General features: G+C 45.9%; 1 protein-coding gene across 1 annotated transcript in view; it reads left to right on the top strand.

Moving 5' to 3' along the window:
* Positions 1 to 17,628, top strand: part of NEGR1 (neuronal growth regulator 1) — a 1,973,203-nt gene extending 1,955,575 nt beyond the window's left edge. Inside the window, exon 7 of the mRNA XM_086953859.1 lies at positions 14,143 to 17,628. Coding sequence (XP_086809985.1) covers positions 14,143 to 14,267 — 125 coding nt within the window. The 3' untranslated portion in view covers positions 14,268 to 17,628. The remainder of the gene's footprint in view (positions 1 to 14,142) is intronic.
* Positions 17,629 to 20,779: the final 3,151 nt, after the last annotated feature.

The following is a 20,779-nucleotide window of genomic DNA, read 5'->3' as shown; positions in this document are numbered from 1 at the left end:
TTTGACGTTGTTGGGAATAACCATTGCTTTTCCAGAATCACCACAGATTTTTTCCTTGTCTGTTTTTACTGGCTGTAGAACTCTGTGCACCTTACCCCTGCTATCCATTTTAATATGATGAAACAGTCATCCCTCTGACTGGCATATTTAACTTACTTATAAATCATTAGTATATGGCACCTCAATGTACCTAGGGCCTGCAAGTTACAAGTAGACTGCAGCACTCTTTGTGCCATCCGCTACAGTGGTAATGTAAAAATAACTTCAGCCCTGCCAACAGGCTTAAACTTCAAATTTGTCTGTCAAAATAACTCCCTTTGAAAGGCTTAAACTGCCCTTCTTAATATTATTGCCCACCAATACGTTGGTTTAGCATGTCCCTAAGGCAGAGGGCATGGTATTTAAAAGTAGGAAATGTAAAGGTTTAATGTTAAGCATTTCCTTAGGGTGAAAAAGCCCTCAGAGATATTTTCACTGTAGCAAGGGTACATGTTCAACAGAAGGTCACTGGGGTAGCTGTTCCCAGAAAAGCATTTACATATAATATTAAATTTAATATTTGCTATCTCCACTTAGGAAACTGCTATGGAGTTTATATTTGTACTTTTCAAAATATTTACTACAAGCTCAATTTATTGGTAAAGTTGGATTTGTAATAAATACATTAGAATACATACTTTTGCCAAAATCACCATTTGCCTGCCTAAAGCCTCTGGAAGCCCATTTTCATGGCATTCCAACTGTTATACAGAAGCTGATCCGCTCCCATAATGAGTGTAACCTTGCTCACCGAGCTGAACCAAAGGTCTTGGGAGTTGAAGGTATTTTTATTTCTCTGGCAGGCTGTCCATTTGGGCGGTGCCCAGGACGTGAATAAACTTAAAACCAAGCTACACTGTAAAAGGCAGATGTAGTTCTCACCTGGGCCTGCCCCTTGTTTATGTCCACCCAGTCAGTCAGGCATCAGGCCCAGTGTGAAAAACCAAAGGTGATGATGGACGGAGCGTTGACAATACAAACACTCACCCCCAGTCCACTGATCTGGGTTTAATCCATCACCGTTCTTTAGCTCCCTCCACCACTCCAGTTCAGACATGGCCATATGCCATATGCAATCAGGCCTAGTGGGGGCACAAGAAATCTCACAAAGGAGGAATTGTTCTACCATGTAGCATTTGCCCAGAGATGGGCACGGTGGGGTTTTCGGGAGTGGTTACAGTTAAACTCAGAAGGTGCTGCAATAGGGAAGAGGGTCACCACTTGGGAAAATGTATCCATTTAGCTACGGAGTAGTCAAGAGTTCCCCCACCCGCAGGTTGGCACTGGGAATAAAAGTGGTACCAATACTATTTCCCTTTAGATCACTCTTGTACCTGGGAAAGAACAGAAGAAGACTGGACCTGCTATCTGTGACCTGAGAAGAGCCTCGAAAATGGCACCTGCTCTCCGTCCCTTTTATACCTTGACAGTAACCAGGAGTATGGCTATTTAATGGTATGAATAGTGTCAATTGGCATTTGATATGCGGGTAATGATTTTCATTTCTTTTGTGTGCGTTACTGATTGTGTTCCAAGCCACAACCAGCACATTTCAGTAACTATTCAGTTTTTATTAATTAGAAGTTTTTTGTTATATTAAACAAAACCACAACATTTCACCACTGTATTTTTGAGTAAGTTATTGGATTTGGTCTTCATATACCACTTTCAAGGTTTTTCTGAGCCCAAACCTTTGCATGTGGCTAATCCCTAATGCACACAGCATGAAGTGGGTGTTGACCCCAGACTCCTCACCCACTTCAGTGTGGATGGCCATCCCCTGCCACTCATGGCCTTCTGCCATGCACACTGGTATGTTGGTACAGAGCCTAGCCTCCGGCCAAGTCTAGCAACCATCCTTTCACAGATGGTTAACTCCCATTTCACATGGACTTAGCTTACTTCCATCTGGCCAGGCCTAACCCTGCACCCAATCACCAGGGGTGGGCAAGCCCTGCTGTGCATAACCACTATGTGCCTAACCTTCCAGAAGTGGCCAAATCCTACTGCACATGGCCTTCAACCTTGCGCAACATAGATTTGCCACAGAGCCTGCAGTCTGTCCAGGCTCTGCAACCAGCCCTCAAAGCCTTGGCCCATGCACAGTGTGAGTTGGTGTCATCGCCTGACTTCTTGCAGCAGGAGTTAGCCACAGATCTTGGCCTCCAACAGCTGGATTAGCTGCAGGTCACGCCATGAGCCCCGCTCACTCCAGATGTGCAATCCCTATTGTTCAGAGCCTTCAGCATGCATTGGAAGGATTGTCCACAGTGTGTGGCCTACTACAATTGGGTAGCCAACCCCAACCTCATATGGCATTTTGGGTTGCACTTGAGGGCTTGACTGCAGGGACTATATTGCTACTAGGCTCTGACCTCAACTTAGCTTGTGCGGCCAGTGCTCATATGTACCTATTGGCCAATGCAGAATACTTTTGTACTCTTTTTATTATTGAATTTTCTGATCCAGGGATGGGCTCATGAATCCTGGATCCTCTCTGGATTTTCAGGAACTGTGAGAGGGTCCAGGAGTTGCAAACCAAATATGGGTTTTTCAAATCCTACAGTAAAAATCACATTTAATTGTATATAATATTTCGGGGGCTTTATTTGGGCCCCCCATATGGACCTGCCTGTCAGAGTGTACGCACTCTACCCCCTAATGCCCGTTTTCCTTTGGTTTTAACAACACAGTGTATAGTGCACCATGTTGGGGAATGGCTGTCAAAACAGAAATGTTTCTATGATGGCTGGCCAGTGTGAATGTAGTGGATTCATGAAACCACTGCTTGATTTGTAAATCATGAATCCAAGGGTGCTACAATCAATAAGTTAATCATATAATATAAAAAATACATAGCCAGTAACATCATGTGTCACTTGCTCACTACATTAAGGTGTGTGGTTTAGAAATGTCACCAGAACCCAGTGATGGCAATATAGGTCAAAATTACCAAGTGGCCTCCCCCTTCGCCCCTAATAGATCTCAGTGTTGGTGGTTGTTGGGCACCCTTTAAAAAAGTTGTATGGGGAGTTGAGGAGAAAATGGGGCTGAGGGGGCTGCGGGCCTACCCTCGCAACAACTAATATATGGATTAGTTCTTAGGTGCCTCAAGAGGGACAGGGGCATCCAACAAAAAAAAATCATTGACAGTGTTATGAAATGAGCAGAACAGCAGCTTATTTCATATTCACTGCTCCTGATAGGCAGTTCCCATAATGGCCTGTAGTGAGGTCATGGGATTAAGTGCAGACATTGCTACATTAGCATTAGTTAGTAGGTTCTCCCCAGCCATCTTGCTGCTTTAGCACACATTACTACATGGCTTTATTCTCGTGGATAGACTGCTGGTGCATTCTCGCATGAGAACTGTCTGCTTTTCACACATTTAGCTGTACACAGTGCTCCTCATCTGCACAGCGTGTTCAAGGTCGAAAAACAATGTAAGCTGTTGAATCACTTTCATCAGTCCCACGCCCATAGACACAACATTGAACACAGCGGCACTACTAATAGTCAAGTGCTTTTAATATGACATTGCATGCATGAAAAGGCACTTGGAGAGATTCATTCCAATGAAGAAGACATGTGCTTGTCCTGAGATGTAATTCATTGCATCTAAACTTCCCCATACAAAGCCTAGAGGTCTTCTATACTTATAATAAACTAGCTTACATTAGGGGGAGGATGGTAAGGTGCTGTAATCCTGTTTCCACTGTCATTATATTATGATTCACCCTTTTGTGCTTTATGGAATTGGAACCATGCTGATTATATTGTTCTTATGCATTGTGCTGATAGTATTGGTTTGTGTATTGCATTATAGAGCACTATATTGTGTCTCTGTTTACTCACGTTGTGGACAAGTATGAGTGTTTGAACAAAAGAGTGTTTTTCTTCCACGATTCCTGAGAGGGACAGAGTGACGTGTTCTAGGGTGTCTAATCATGAGTAGCTTCGCTGTAGTATTACGGAGAACGAATGAGACACTTTAGCTATTCGGATTGGGGTTCTGGGCACAGAGGTGGGTTTTCTGGTACACCACTACACACTGAGGTCCTGGTTTCCTGCACATAGTTCTGTGTATGTGCAGAATCCCTGCAACAGCCCTTCATGGGCTATTTACATGTATTTATAAATCTGTGTGGTGCCCCGAAAAGGAATAGGGGCACCATGAAGCATTTTTGGAACATTTTGGAAGACTACAGTGAGCTTAAAAACTTAACTAGAAGTGTTACAAAAAGTTGCACAGAGTCATTGAATATATGACCCCAGGAGAGCTTACCATATTATTTAAAGCCCTCAGAGCGGGTGCTGTATGCTCTTCAGCTAGAGTGCAGAGATCCCTTGTGGTTGCTTCAAATGCTATATTTTGTGGTTTGAAGAGTGTAAAAAAAGACTCAACAGACGCTTCTGTTTATTTTGACTAAAAATGCTTTATTGAAAATATTCTCGAGAAAGTAATTATTTGTAAACATTGTTATGTATGTACATGAAAATACATTGGATTATAGTTATTTCTTAAATTATTGTGGTAATTTCTTGATGAAGCCAATTCGTCTGTATTCCATAGGTTGATATGCTGACAGCTTGCTAAAGCCAATAGGCAACGCTTTTATATTTTGGTATTCTGGCCCTTTGAGATAGCCATTAGATTTGCCTGATTAAAAATAACGTGTCTTTATATTGTTACTTTACATTAAAAAACTCAGACATTCATTGAAAAAAACAAAGGTTAAAATGAAATTATAGTTGGTGAAATTGCCAGTTAAAGCATGCCATTTATTTAACAAAACACTAAAAGTCACCATTTACAGTTAACTGAAGTAATTACAATTTGCACCCTCAACATCCCACTGATTATTAGCTCACATATTACATACTCATGTTAAGTTCCATGACATCATTGCTAACATTGTTGATTACATCATTGATGGCAACACTGTATACTCTCAAATACTCCCTAATCCCTAATCATTTTGTTGAAATTAGAACACAGTTCCAAATATTAAACCTTATTGTAACATGAGACTTGTATTGTTCATAACATTTTGTTATTCCCAATAGCTCAGTATGATCATGTGAAAATGTAAGGCAGGAATAAACATAATTTTTCTGGTCCTTTGCTTACAATATATTTTTAATCTCTGATATGGCTGTTTTTTAAAGAAAAAATAAAACACTATAATATTTTTTGTTCTTTTTTAGAAAAGCCTCTCTACCTTAGGATCTCACTTGAAACAGCTGGCATGCTTGTCATGTTTCATACTGAATATATTTATTATGATAAATCAAAAAGCACAACTGCTTCTATGTTTTGCCTACACACAATAGTGTTCCCTCATAACTCTGTAAAATGAGTTTAAAACTATTTGTATTTACATGTTGCTAAAATAATTCTGAGGAAATATATTTGCATTTAGGGTTTTGACTATGAAAAAGACTTAAAATCCAACAGAGATGAACATATACAGAGGTTAAAAAAGTAGAGGGGTAATGTGGACAGACATTTCCAACAGCACTATATAAAGGTGCTAATAAATGCAGTTACAATATAACTCAATGGATGAGCATAGCAGTCATTTCAATTGACCTGGAATTGTAGTTTCATGCAAACCTTTAGACAACTCTTCCTCAAAAGAACTGTGATGTGATGTTCTTTTTCTCTCTCCACGAAACACTGAGAGTCACAACTCGCTTCAAGTAGTTCCCAGTTTGAACAGTAATGAAAGAAATACGCTAGTCACATCTGCCTGATCACTAAGTTAATCTGTCTGGAAGAGAGATCATTTGCTGAGTCTTTTGATGTAAATAGAAAGGTTCCATCGATCAATCATGGCACATCATTACATCATTCACTATACCACATTTTCTTTCTGTTAGAAAGGAAATCTTAGGGTCGGTACTTTTAGGCAGGTTATCGTAACGATACAGAAATATCCGGATCCAGGGATCCTCTCAAACTTAGTCTCTGTGGGAAGGGGGTAGCGGGACAGTCTTGGTACCAGCCTGGTACAGGGATACCCTGCGCTCAGCTCTCAATCCTCGAGCTGGGGGTTCTTCGGTAGGGGCCGCGGCAGCGCCAGCAGGACTCCCGGGATGGGTTCACGAAGATGGGCCGCGGCAGCGCCAGCAGGACTCCAAGGATGGTTTCATGAAGATGGGCCGCAGCAGCGCCAGCAGGACTCCAAGGATGGTTTCACGAAGATGGGCCTCGGCAGCGCCAGCAGGACTCCAAGGATGGTTTTACGAAGATGGGCCACGGCAGCGCCAGCAGGACTCCAAGGTGGTACGGGTTCCACGTGGATGAGTTCGTCTCGGTGTCTCTCGACTCCAGGATACAACTGCCGACCTGCTCCGGAGCTGCCCCAGTTATAGGTCTGGCGTCCTTTGATGTCCGGGCCCTCGCACTTGGAGGCCAGAGGGTCAGGGATGTGTGGGTCCAGACACCCAGCAGGGGGATGGAGCCAGCGCCCAGGGAGGCTGGGGGCGATCGAAACCAGCCGTCGGGGGACGGATGGGGGGACCATCGAAACTCCTTCCTCCATTGATCCGTCATGTGGTCACTTTACCCCCTGGTTGGATCGTGGTGCCTCGATGTCGGGGCTTCGCTGGGTCTGTGGCTGGGGTTGGGCCGAGGCCACGAGGCCATGAGGCCTGGTCGTGGAGGGTCCAAGATGGAGTCTGGGCCTGAGATGGGGGCCCTGAGTAGGATTCGGGCCAGTCGAAGGTGTTGAGGAGAGGTCATGAGTTCCAACGGGGGAGAGCTGGGGGCTGCCCGGAGGAGCGGCACTCGTGGAGGGTGGATGGTGCTGCTCTCGGCCGGGGAACAGAGGTCGAGGTAGTCCGGGACCTGCCATGCGGGAGGAGTGGGGCCACGCCACGAGGCCAGGTCCAACATACATCCCCCCCAGCTGAAGGCAGGGAGAGTCACCCATCTTCTTGGGTATTCTCCTCGCCGAGGCAGAAGAAGCGGGACAGGCTGTCTGCATTGGCGTGGTCGTTGCCTGGGCGATGCTCCACAGTGAAGTCCATCCCTTGCAGGGAGATGGACCAACGCAACAGCTTTGGATTCTCCCCTCGCATCTGTATCAGCCACCGCAGTGGTCGGTGGTCAGTTTGTACCCGGAAGTGGCTGCCGAAGAGATAGGGCCGGAGCTTCTTGAGGGCCCACACCACGGCGAAGGCCTCCCGCTCAATGGTGCTCCAGCGCTGTTCTCGGGCCAGCAGGTGTCGGCTAATGAAGGCCACTGCTGGTCAATTCCCTCGGTGTTAGTTTGGGAGAGAACTGCTCCAACGCCGTGATCGAAGGCATCTGCTTGTACTATGAATTCCCGGCTGTAATCGGGGGCTTGGAGCACGGGGGCGGTGCACATTGCTGTCTTGAGGGTCTCAAAGGCGGTCTGACACTCGGGTGTCCAGTGTACCTTCGGTGGTTGTTTTTTGGAAGTGAGTTCCGTGAGGGGGCCCACAATACTGCCATAGTCTTTTATGAAGTGCTGGTAATATCCAGTGAGCCCCAGGAAGGATCGGACCTCTGTTTGGGTGACCGGGGGCTCCCAGGCCATGATGGCGTCGATCTTGGGTTGGAGGGGGGCCACCTGGCCACTTCCCACTTGGTGCCCCAGGTAGGTCACGGAATTTTGGCCGATCTGGCACTTGCTGGCCTTTATTGTCAGTCCTGCCCGTTGGAGGGTGGCCAAGACCTCCCGGAAGTGTTGGAGGTGTTCAGCCCACTGGAGGCTGTACACCGCGACATCGTCCAGGTAGGAGGCGCTGAACTCCTCGAGCCCCGCCACCACCTTATTCACCAGTCTCTGGAACATGGCGGGGGCATTTTTCATCCCAAAGGGCATTACCCTGAGGTGGTACTGGCCATCGGGGGTGGAGAAAGCGGATCGCACCTGGGCGCCCGGAGTGAGTCCGATCTGCCAGTAGCCCGCGGTTAGGTCGAAGGTGCTCAGGTAGCGGGCTGCCCCCAGGCGGTCGATCAGTTCATCAGCCCGGGGGATGGGGTGAGCGTCTGTTCGGGTGACGGCGTTCAGACACCGGTAGTCCACACAAAACCTGAGTTTGGGGGCGACGCCAGGGGCGGCGGCCTTGGGGACCAACACAACAGACATTTCCGACTGGATGCAGGCTCGTACTCTATCGGGAACTCGGTAGGCCCGGTGCCGTATAGGTGGGCTATCCCCGGTGTCGACATCGTGGAGGCACCATGGGGTGACTCCGGGGGTGAGAGTGAAAAGATCGGCAAATTGTCTCAATAGTTCTTGGCAATCTTGGCGCTGTGCTGGGGTCAGGGTGGAAGAGAGGTTGACTCCTTCCACGGAGCCGTCTTTTTCGAGGGCATTCAGGAGGTCTGGCAGGAGCTCGAAGTCCTCTTCAGCCCCACTGTCGGTAGCCATCAGGAGGCTAAGTTCTGAGCGGACAAAGTGAGGCTTGAGTCTGTTGGCATGGACGACCCGGAGGGGGTTCCTGGGAGACTCCATGTCCACCAGGTAGGTGACAGGGCTCTGGCGCTCCACCACCTTGAAGGGCCCGGTCCATTTGTCCTGGAGGGCGCATGGTTCGACCGGGGACATGACCCAGACATGTTGTCCCGGCTCGAACTCAATGGACGAGGCGTTTTGATCATACTAACGTTTCATGTCTTCTTGACTGGCTTCGAGGTTGGCTTTGGCAAGTTCCCGGAACCGCCGAGTCTGGTTCCGGAGGGTCAGATCAGGGGGAGCATTTCAGGCGGTCACCTCCCATCCTTCTTTGACCAAGTTTAGGGGACCACGGACAGGGTGCCCGTACAATAGTTCGAAGGGGCTGAATCCCAGGGACTTCTGGGGGACCTCCCGATAGGCGAAGAGGAGGCAGGGCAGCAACACGTCCCATTGGCGTCGTAAGGGCTCCTGCAGGCCCATGATCATACCCTTGAGGGTGCGATTGAAGCGTTCCACCAGTCCGTTCCCTTGAGGATGGTAGGGGGTCGTAAATTTGTATGTGACCCCGCACTGTTGCCATAGGGACTTCATGTGTCGAGAGTTGAAGTTCGTGCCCCGATCACTGACAACTTCTCGGGGGAAGCCCACCCGGGAGAAGATCCCCATCAGGGCCCGGCCCACCACGGGAGCTGTCACGGTCCTGAGAGGTATGGCTTCGGGATAGCGGGTAGCATGGTCCACCAGGACGAGTATGAACCGGTGACCTTGTGATGTCCGGGGTTCCAGGGGCCCCACGATGTCGATCCCTACCCGCTCGAAGGGAGTGTTGACGACTGGGAAAGGTTGCAGGGGGACTTTTAGTTTTCTGCCGCTCTTCCCGCTGGCTTGGCAGGTGGGGCAAGCTCGGCAGTGGTTGATCACATCGTTCCTCATCCTGGGCTAGTAGAAGTGGGTCACCAGGCGCCTGTAAGTTTTGTCCTGCCCCAGGTGTCCGGCGAGAGGCACATCATGGGCCAGGTTCAGGAGGAAGTCTCTGAATCGGAGGGGGACTACCAGAACCCGGCTGGCTCCTAGCTCGGCAATCTTCTGCTCACTGTAGAGGAGCTCATTGTCCCAATAGACCCAGGGGGCCCCCGAGGCATCCCCTGCGCTCTGGGCTGCGGCTTGCTGTCGGATCCCCTCAAGGGAGGGACGCGTTTTTTGCTCTTGGCGGAACTGTTCTTGAGTGGGGCCCCCTTCTTGGCGCCACTAGGCCAGTTCCGGGAGGTCGCAGAGCGGGGCAACTTCTTCATCGTTGGGCCCTTGTGGACCGGGTTCAGGGTTGGTGTCTTCGGTGAGGACGGGCGGTGGAGGCTCGGGCCACTCGGGTTCTTCAGTGGAGGGGATGGCGCGGGCGGCCATGGATCGGGTCGTCGCACAGACCCATTCAGGGAGGCCAAGCATCCCTAGGTGCTCCCTCCGCTCGAGGTCAGCCCAGGGGGAGCTCTCGAGGTCGTTCCCGAGGAGGCAGTCTACGGGGGCATCGTCTCGGACGGTCACTTTCAGCATGCCCGACACTCCCCCCCATTCAAAGGGGACGCGGGCCATCTGGCACAGGCTCTCGGAGTTATCCGCGGACCGTACTGGGCACAGTACATTGGGCAAGATTTGATCCGGGTCACCAGGTGGCAACGAACGGCCGTCACGCAGGCTCCCGTGTCGCGGAGGGCTTCGGCCTGGTGTCCATTAATGGTGATCCACTGGCTGAGTGTTGGCCGGGATTGGGGCCCTGGGGACCATGTTTCTTTCACCCAGACATACCAGAGACATGGCTGCGGGCTCCCACTCGGTCTGGTATTGTTCATAGTCTTCGGCTTCTTCTTCGCCCTGCTCCTCCCCCAAGGAGGCGGCAGCGATCTGGTGGTTTTGCGGACCCGTGGACCCGTGGGGTTGGATGGCTGGTTTCTGGGACATTTGGGGTCATTGGCGTAATGACCTGGACGCTGGCATTTGTGGCAGATAACGTTCGGGCGGGATCCCGGCCGTGCAGGGGGGGCTCCTCTCCCGGCCAGGGAAGGGGGAGTGTTGGTGGGGGGCACCGTGGTGGGGTCCCGGCCCCGGCCCTGGCCTCCTCCTACGCCTCGCGGACGGTGGGACCCCTGGGGGGCTCGGCCTTGGTCTCCCCCCAGTTCCGGGGGACCTGGGTGCTCTCCCATAGATCCGCTTCGATGGCGAGTTTCCGTGGCTCGGTCAGTTTGCTGTCGAGGAGATGCTGCCTGAGTTCGAGGAAACAGTTGTTGGAGAGGTGTTCCCATACAATGAGATCGAACAACTGTTCGTAGGTGGTGACCTGGCTGCCCTTGATCCACCCGTCATAAGGCTCTGCTGTAGAAGTTCACATATTCTACCCAGGTGGTACCGGGGATCCTCTTGCAATCTCGGAATCGCTGCCGGTACATCTCGGGGGTGAGCCCATAGCGAGTGAGGAGGGCGGCTTTCAAATGTTCGTCTGAGGTCATCTCAGCATCGGGGAGCTGTAGCAGGGCGTCTCTCCCCTCGTTGACGAATCTCCCCCACAACCGGGCACCCCAGTCTTTTTGCGGTACACGGTGGGAGGTCATGGCTACCTCGTAGGCCTTAAACCATTGCTGGATGTCGTCGTTTTTATGGTACTCTCGGACGACATCTTTGGGGATGTGGACCTTGGTGTCCGTAGAGGGAGGGGTGCTCCGACTCCCAGAGACGCCGGTGTCCCCATTTTTCGCCTTAATCTCTAGTTCTTTCAAACCGCGCTCGTGCTCGTACATGAGCTTCTTCTCCTCCTGCTCCTCTGGCTTCTTTTTTCTTCCAGGTCTCCCTGTAATCGTAGTTGTTCAAGGGCTATCTTCTTTTCAGCCAGTTGCAGTTCCCCCACTAAGCGGAGTCTAGCCATTTCTAATTCATGGAGCCGGCTCCTTTCTCGTTCTCGGGCATCCTCGTGGGAGAGGCCCGTGTTTCTCTCCTCCTCTGGGGTTGCGGTGTTCTCGGTGATTGCGATGCCTTCGTTTTGGGGTGGCGACGCTTCTGTCTACACCCAGGTCTGTAGGGCCTGCTTGAGATCGTCTTTGGTGCTTAGTCCCGTGGTAGCGATACCCAAGTCTTTGCAGAATTGCTTCAATTCTTTGCGACTGTAATCTTCCAGTTGTTCCATCTGGAACTCTGTGGTTGGTCCGGTTTCTTTAGTTGTCATGGTTGCCGTGTGCTTCTGTTCGTAGTGGGGCGAGTTACTCTCTGTACGATCTGCGTCGGCTCGGATCGCGGCGCTGGCCACCAATGTTAGAAAGGAAATCTTAGGGTCGGCCGAGCAAGGGTGAGAGGCCTCCTGGTGAGGTTCCTCTCCTAGGATCGTACAGACGAGCAATCACCCCCCTACAGATGGACACCACACAAAGATAGGTTCTTAACATTTTTATCAGTACTTTTAGGCAGGTTATCGTAACGATACAGGAATATCTGGATCCAGGGATCCTCTCAAACTTAGTCTCTGTTGGAAGGGGGTAGTGGGACAGTCTTGGTACCAGCCTGGTACAGGGATACCCTGCGCTCAGCTCTCAATCCTCGAGCTGGGGGTTCTTCGGTAGGGGCCGCGGCAGCGCCAGCAGAACTCCCGGATTGGTTTCACGAAGATGGGCAGCGGCAGCGCCAGCAGGACTCCAAGGAAGGTTTCATGAAGATGGGCCGCGGCAGCGCCAGCAGGACTCCAAGGATGGTTTCACAAAGATGGGCCGCGGCAGCGCCAGCAGGACTCCAAGGATGGTTTCACGAAGATGGGCCACGGCAGCGCCAGCAGGACTCCAAGGTGGTACGGGTTCCACGCGGATGAGTTTGTCTCGCTGTCTCTCAACTCCAGGATACAACTGCTGACCTGCTCCGGAGCTGCCCCAGTTATAGGTCTGGCGTCCTTTGGTGTCCGGGCCCTCGCACTTGGAGGCCGGAGGGTCCGGGATATGTGGGTCCAGACACCCAGCAGGGGGGTGGATCCAGTGCCCAGGGAGGCTGGGGGCAATCGAAACCAGCCGTCGGGGGACAGATGGGGGGACCATCGAAACTCCTTCCTCCATTGATCCGTCAAGTGGCCTCGATGTCGGGGCTTCGCTGGGTCTGCGGCTGGGGTCGGGCCGTGGTTGTGGAGGGTCCAATATGGAGTCTAGGCCTGAGATGGGGGCCCTGGGTAGGATTCGGGCCAGTCGAGGGGGTTGAGGAGAGGTCGTCGAGTTCCAACGTGGGTGAGCTGGGGGCTGCCCGAAGGAGCGGCACTCGTGGAGGGTGGATGGTGCTGTTCTCGGCCGGGGAACAGAGGTCGAGGTAGTCCGGGACCCGCCATGCGGGAGGAGTGGGGCCACGCCACGAGGCCAGGTCCAACACTTTCCTTTCCTTTCCTTTGCTTTCCTTTCATTTCCTTTTTTCCCCTTTCCTTCCCTTTCCTTCCTCTATTCCTTTCCCTTCATTTCCCTTCCCTTCCTCTGCCCTGCCATCTCCTTATTCACCCCTCTACCCCTTCCCTGCAAAGAATCCCCTGCTTCAATTTACCATCTGCTCAGAACAGATGGCAAATTTGAGTCTTACCTTATGGAACTGGAAATTCCTGTTGTTTTATGTTCAGCAAATTCTGGTCTGCATATTTATTCCCCATTCCATGTGATTTAACTTATAGTTGTTATGGAGTTGGCAGGGTGTGGCCACATAGTACTTATAATTTCTGGTGTGGACTTTGCACCTCACCAGTACCATGCAGCACGTGATAAGAACCTTCATCTTCTTGCTATCCCACCTCAGTGTTTCTCCTATTCCCTTTCAGATATATCACACCTTTGAGCTCTAAACAGTCACATATCTGATTATTGAACATCTTTTGATGATGTCTTTTTGTTACCAGACTGTGTTTCAGAGAAACGCAGTTTACCAAAAACTTACCAGAAATTTGTAAACCTATGATGGATGTGGAAGTTCCTTGTTGAGAGTGAGAATACACAGCATCTCAGTAGGTACAAAGATTCATTTGTGAATAACCTTGCTAAACATTTGCACGCACATTGAGTGAGAATATACTATTGCAGTGCATTATTTTTCTATTGCTATTTTCCAGTATATGTAATTTAAAGGGGTTATAGAAAGTCATAATCACATCAGATGAGCCCCATGCCACTTTAAACTTAACATCCACTTGCAGCTTGAGAGAAGCATCTGATGAATCACTACACTATTCTTCTATCCCGTTGACCTGGTTTGCTAATGTGCATCATTCACTTTTGGACATTTGCGATTATGGATCATTCACTGCCTACTGTTATACTAATAATGGATTTTTTTGAAAAGCCTAGTATTTAAATGTCCCTCTTTGGAAACCTGTCATTGGCGAAAGTATTGTTTTTGGTGACTCTGTGCATATACAATCACAGTTTTACTCGTTTACATGCTTGCATGATGTTTTTTAATATACTTAGAAGAAATGAGTTATCAGTTGCATGCATGTCGGCTACATAATTAACCAGGAGTACATTTCATGTTAGATCTTTCTACAATGCTTTTTCCTATCTTTAGTGTATAGTTTATCAACTGAAAGTTAGCTAATTTGGCAAATGTGCATGATCTTTAGAAACATGAATAAATATTTAATCTTCTTCCGCACTTTTTGTCTTTCTTTCTACAGCTCCAAGTTCAGCCCAATATGGAGTAACTGGAACTGCTGGTTCACATTTTCCTTGCTGGCCCATTGTGCTTACGCTGTCCTCTTTCACCAGCATACACTACTTGAAGAGTGATATTCTACATTAAATTTAAAGAACCATAAACAGCTTTAGAGACTTCTTGCTGAGGAGGGGATCCAATCTGGAATCGTCTGTGGCAAGCAATTTGGAATATAATCAGCAGTACCTACAAGGGAATGGTCACCTTCTGTAGGATTGCTCATTGTGTAAATACCATGGATCTACCAATTTTTTGATTAGCTGCATTACCTTGTGACGCAGTATACATTGTCCTTTTTAAGATGCAGAAGCTCTGAAATTACCATAAAGAGATTGCAATTGTGAGTTAATTTGTCATCTGTTGGTCTCATTACTATTCATTGTCTGTTGGTTTTCAAAAGGAAACTGCAGTGGAAATAGTTTTCTTTCAGATTGAGGGACACAAACATCAATTGAAGTCCGAATTCATTTGTATTAGATTTTGTAATCATACACAAACTAAGTACGGTTGCCTTTGCCAGATGTAATCATACATGTACGTTTTCTGCTAGCATGGTATTCAGGTGTCAGGAAAAAGCCTTGTAAAATGACTGCATGTGTGCAGTTGTGCTACATTCTTGTTCATTCAGCATGGGTGTGCCTTTATGAGCTACTGCTTTTCTCTAACTTGCCATAACAAAATGGGCTTTAGTTCCTTCTAGCCTAACCTGGGTGTTAGGTCACAATGGCTGGCAGAAAATGCATCGTCCCTCGTAAACTGACATAGAATAAACCCTAGTGAGTCCTTAACACTATTGTCGATTTTTATAAATGTTCTGTCATTCATACATACTATGCCAGGGGTTAAGGTGTGATATTTTGGCCCATGCATGACCTTAGCTGAATAACTCTGTGTGTGGGACTGATGCATAGTTATTCAGGCTGCAGTTGCAAACACAAGGAAAAGACTGTTCAAGTATGCATTTCACTAATGAGTCTTAAACGACTAAATTAATATTTACAGGATAAATCATATTGCTTTAAAGCAGTCCATTTTGTGAAAATGTTGTTCTAAGTTTTAGAACAGTGATCCAAAGAGAACTATGACAATTATAAAACAAATATGTAACCACTCTTTTGAAAATATAGACTACGAGCCAAGCTGATAAATTAAGTTTATAATTTGTTTTCAACATTACTTCTGTGGCCAATGAACATGCCAAAGCTAATACACAACAAGACACAATTCTGTTATGTTGTATTACCTTTAAATAAGCAAGAAAGAAAGGATATCATCATATTTGAATGTCTATATCATACCCACATTTGGAGTATCATTGTGAACATTGTTCAATTAATTTCGTATGTAATGTTCTAATGAAAATATATGAGCACTGTTTTGAAATTCCGCACAAGAAATGGTGCATGAAACATTAAAAAGAGTACAGCGTTCTGTGTACATTTTGTATTGCACTCATTTATGATTCGCCTATACTAACTCTGGGGATTATGATGGTTTAATGATTTTCCAAAATATGAAATTCTTCACAATTCCTAAAGTGCATTTTGGTGATTTCAGAGCCCTGCATCTTCACAATTCTTAGACATAATTCTTGAAGTGTGTTAGAAAGTGAAAGTCAATTTTATTGGCCAATGCTGTATGGATCTGTATTGTTCTTACACTTGGTTTTGTATTGTTGATTTTGTATTGTTTTGGTACAGTTAGCTCATAAAACACAAAATCTGCATATTCACATATGGCCCTATTAGGAAAGTTCTCACATTCATTACCGTTCAAAAAATAACTTTGACAAATAGGGTCTGAAATGTTTACAAATGCAAGATTGTTCAGTATTTCTAATAATCATAACAAAGAAGTTCATGTTTTGAAATTTCAAAGAGCATTTTAGGGCCTCATTTAAAAGTTTATGGAAACTCTCACAAAGCTGAGAAATTGCACTATTGAGTGATTTACAGAGGATAAACCCTTATAGAGAATGTGATAAGTCAAATTTTACTTGCTCGATTTTTATCATTCCAAAGCCTTCATAAATTGGATGTGTGGAATAAATAAAGTATGGACCCATTTTACATGCAAGTCATGAAATATGTGAGAGTCTCATTAAAGGTAGGATTGGGTGACGCCTCAACACCCCAGGTCCAGTGAAAACCATGTCCCAAATATATATTAGTAAACTATTTTAGTGGCGTCAGATTCCAGCTGTATCCTTTATTTCTAAAGTTCTGTAGCACTGACATGACTGCTTGTGTTTTTGTAGCGATAATCTGGTAACTGAGCCACCAAACTGCAATCATCATGTTACGATATAACCCATGTTTGGGAATCTGTAGAGAAGGAGTAGTAAAGTACCTGCCAATGTTCTATGTGATTTGATTATAAATAAGCAAGTGCATTGTGAGTGTCTGTGGGTGCAGAGCAGTGTACAGTGCAGTCATGATTAGACTTTGTCAGTTTGAGGAGAGAAAGGTTTGTTGACAAATTGACATTGTAACCATGTCTTGGCCCACATTGTTAATCTAGCATTTGGAATTTCAAGGTAAAGTATCAAAATTTAAATAGTGGACACTAAACGTGAGATTTCGATAATGTGTTATTTTCACACAGTACAGTCTGCTAATGTGAGTTGTAAATGTCAAAAGAGTGTCTACAGATTATATACAACATTTCAAATGTTCTAAATCTTAACAGATTTTCTGTTGACTTCGTTATTTTAATGTCAATTTACATGCTATTTCATTTTTATCAAAGCTACTATGGTAATCAAAAAATACCAAACAATAATGACAGCTTAAAAGATGCCAACAATATTCAACATGTTTAAATTATATCATCAGTATTATATTGTACTTCCAACATTGCACTTGATATTATAGCACATTTTTGGTATCTGGGATACTCTCCGAAATCATTGTAAACAAGTGGCATAAGGAATCATAGATAGAACATTCAAAGAAAGATACAAAATGAAGATGGCTATAAAACTATTCTAAAAACATTTCATGATAAGATGCAAGCTGTAGTTGTTTAGTTTTGAATTGTTTTGCAGGAACTACACAATTTCAATGCACACACTCACACATGTGCCATTGACATCAAGTTAATAAAGAAAATGAAATAAATGTGGTTCCTGTTTTTGATAACATATTGATAAATGATGGAAGATAAAATGTGCAAGAAAATGTGTTTATTATATTAACTGTTCAACCTGGAATATGAATAAATGGCAAACGTATACAAATTGCATGAAATGACAATAAAATTTGTAACATGCTGGTATCATGAATAGTAGAAAATATTATGTATAATATATTCCTTTCAAACTGTGTATTATGACATTCCTTCACTACACTGGTATTACATTAATTTTGTTTCAATTCACTTGGAAACTTTTCGTATATATTTTTGTGGTAGTGTTACATAAAACAATAAAGACTACACACAATTCGTACATTTGATGTATTGTGCATTAATGTTTTGGCAGACTGCTTCAATATTTGTCGTAGAAGGCAAATCAATGTTATGCAAAAAAGTAAAAAGAGTGGAGCTCTCAAACAATTTTGTTATGAGCTGCCTTGTGATAAAATGCTAGTTGAAAATGTTGCTATGCACTTACTCCCCTTCCTATGTACCTTACTGTTATCAAACTTATTTACATAACTGATGATCCACCTCAAACAGCAAATCATTATGATATTATTATTCAATTTCAGAAGATTAAATAATTCTCTTTGCAAACTAAGATCACTGTAAAACATACCCCAACAAAAATACATACCATTAATATAACAGTCATTTTGAAATGAATTTAAACAGATGAATATCTATGTGTCTCAGCATAACAGTAATAGCAGAATTCTGTTAATGCTAACAATCCTTTTTTTAAATAAAGCCATGATTTACTATTCACTTGCTTAACCCTTAATTCTAGCAAGTTCATGAAATGTAACAAAAGTTCTGAAGTAGCATTTACAAACCCCCCCTCCCCCAAATCAAGCTATGGGTGATGTTATCTCACTTTTATGTTGCAGAGTACCTGACTTGTGTTTACCTGCATTGGCTAGGTGTTATATGGCTGAAACAGAGGGGTTCACATGCCTTCATCCATGCATTTTGACGCAAACCTAGCCAAAATGGTGTGCCTACCCAAAAGAGGTGTATCAAGCAGAAATATCTTTAATTATGCAGCATACATAAAAAGAGGAATATGCCTCTAAGAATTGTTTTTGTGTAGGAATGTATTCCTTTCTTGCCAAAAATAATCCTTCCCATAACAGAGGCACACTTACACCATGGTGCAAGGGTGCCTGCATTGACACTAAGCTTCCTGAAGTGCACCAGTGCTATGAGAGAGCAGACATGTGCCATATCTCAGTAGATGTAGTGTTTTTCTGCTGTCTTACTTATATGTAAAGCAATGCACTATGTTTCCTTGCTGCATTGCATGAAAGGTTACTGAATCTGGGCCAACTTTGTTAAAAGAGAAGTCCAAGAGGGATAAACAACAAAAAGTGCAAGTGCATTGAAGCAATTTACTTTGTTTTGTACTTTAGATTTTCAATTTTTCAAATAATAACAGGGCGGTAAAATACAGTCTTCACTGTATCTTCAAATAATCATTTCCAGTTACCAGCAGAGTCCACTGACACATCTATAATGCATGATTATCTACAACATAGTGTGAGAATAACATCCCTCATATTTACCGTATCACACAGATCTCAACTTTACGTTTTGCTGTGGCTATCAGAGTTTTCATTCTGATCATTCCCAATTCCCATTGGGTTTATAAGCTCCCTGCATAATTCTCTCTAGAGCACAATGTCCTCGGCTAATTTTTTTGTCTTTTCAAAAGACTTTTGCAAGAGACCATTCCCCTAAATCCCTTTTCCAGCTTTCTATTGTTGGGACTCATGCGCTCACCGAGCATATAGCTACCCTCTGTTTGGCCAGTACCAAGGTTAATTGAAGCAGTTATAAGCCATTTTCCGGGGTCAGCCCCAAGAGGCAGTGCTTTGGTTTGGCCTCCACTGGTATCCCCACCCCCTCGTGCACAGTTGCTACCACCCCTCCCAATACTGCTGAACCTCTGGACACTCCCACACCAGATGCACAAATCCTGCTTGGTTCCTGTTACATCTAGGACATTCATGGGGACGAGTCGGATCTATGCAATGAAGCCTCACACGGGTTATGTACACCAACTGAAGAAAGTTATAATGTATCAGTTTTAGGTGTGCAGTGCAGGATACTTTACGTGTTAATGTACATCCCCTGAACCAGCTTTTTTCTGGCAACGCAGTCTGTAAATCATTGTTCCATGCATCCCATGCCTTATGAGCTAGGGATCCCGTATCTAACCTCATAGCTTTATATAATAGAGATACCAGCCTGTGTCCACTACAGCATGTAATCAATACGTCAAGGGTCTCATACTCTGAGGTATATTTGAGTATGCGGGCCATGTAACCATGGCCAATTCCACAAGCCCCGCATATTGTAGATACTGCCCCGAGCCAAGTTGAACTCTTTGAGTGCTGGTTCCTATGTAATAATGGTGTTGTTTGTGTATAAATCTGCCAGGACCACTCATCCACCTTCCCTCTAAGCCTGGAAGGACATATTTTGGATGTATGACGTTACAACGCATGCTTTTACCACGCATGCCGTTACAACACATTTTTACACCGCATACCATTACAACGCATAGCGCTTTGGGGTGCTGGATAGTGATTAGTTTAATTTACTATTCCAACTCCAGTCCCCGTGGATAGTATGGAAGGTGTTGGATAGTAAATTAAATCTATTCCCTATCCTAGAGCGCCCCCCCAGCGCAATGCGTTGTAATGGTTTGCGTTGTAATGGTTGCGTCGTAATGGTAGTGAGTTGTAAAAGTTTCGTTGTAAAGGCTGTTTACCACATATTTTCTACCATTGTTTGCACTGGGGCCACTTGCCAAATGTTAAACTCACATTGAAATGATGTGAGCCTGAGTACCCGTTCCACAATCTTCTGACATATAAATGCTGTTTGTTTAGGGACGTATGGTAGCTCTGCACTTGCTCGTGCCCCTTCCAGCAAAATAATGGGCAGGTTCTCTGGCTGCCTTTGACCGCTGAGTAGGCGCTTCCCCCAGCTATATCCCTCATCTAACCACTGCACCACGTGTTGAGGGTGTGCAGCATAGTAGTATAGGTCAAACTTGGGCGCTTTCAGCCCCCCCTCTTCATAGCACTTAGAGAGGACCTGTAGTGCTACTCTGCCACATTATCCCGCCCAGAAAAGATATATCAAAGTTGATTTCAATTGTCTGAATACTGTCATGGGGATGTTGCACAGCGATTTTTGCAGGGCGTACAGACATCGAGGCAGCACCACCATTTTTGGCACAGCTTTTCTGCCCATTAGGGACAGTGTCAACATGTTCCAAAATGCTACTGAGTGCTTCAGTGACTCCAGTACCTTAGTCATGTTCAAATGGAGCACTTGTGTATCCCCATGTGCTACTTGTATTCTCAGATACCAGAAGCGATCCATCTCCCATCTCAACCCTAATCTGGGCAATACCTCTGTGCTATGTACCTTCAGCCATGCTAGCAGAA

This window comes from Lissotriton vulgaris, chromosome 1_1 (genome assembly GCF_964263255.1).
Source record: "Lissotriton vulgaris chromosome 1_1, aLisVul1.2, whole genome shotgun sequence".
NCBI classification, from domain to species: Eukaryota; Metazoa; Chordata; class Amphibia; order Caudata; family Salamandridae; genus Lissotriton; species Lissotriton vulgaris.
Note: the sequence above shows the minus strand (reverse complement) of the source record. Positions and strands in the feature narration are given on the sequence as shown.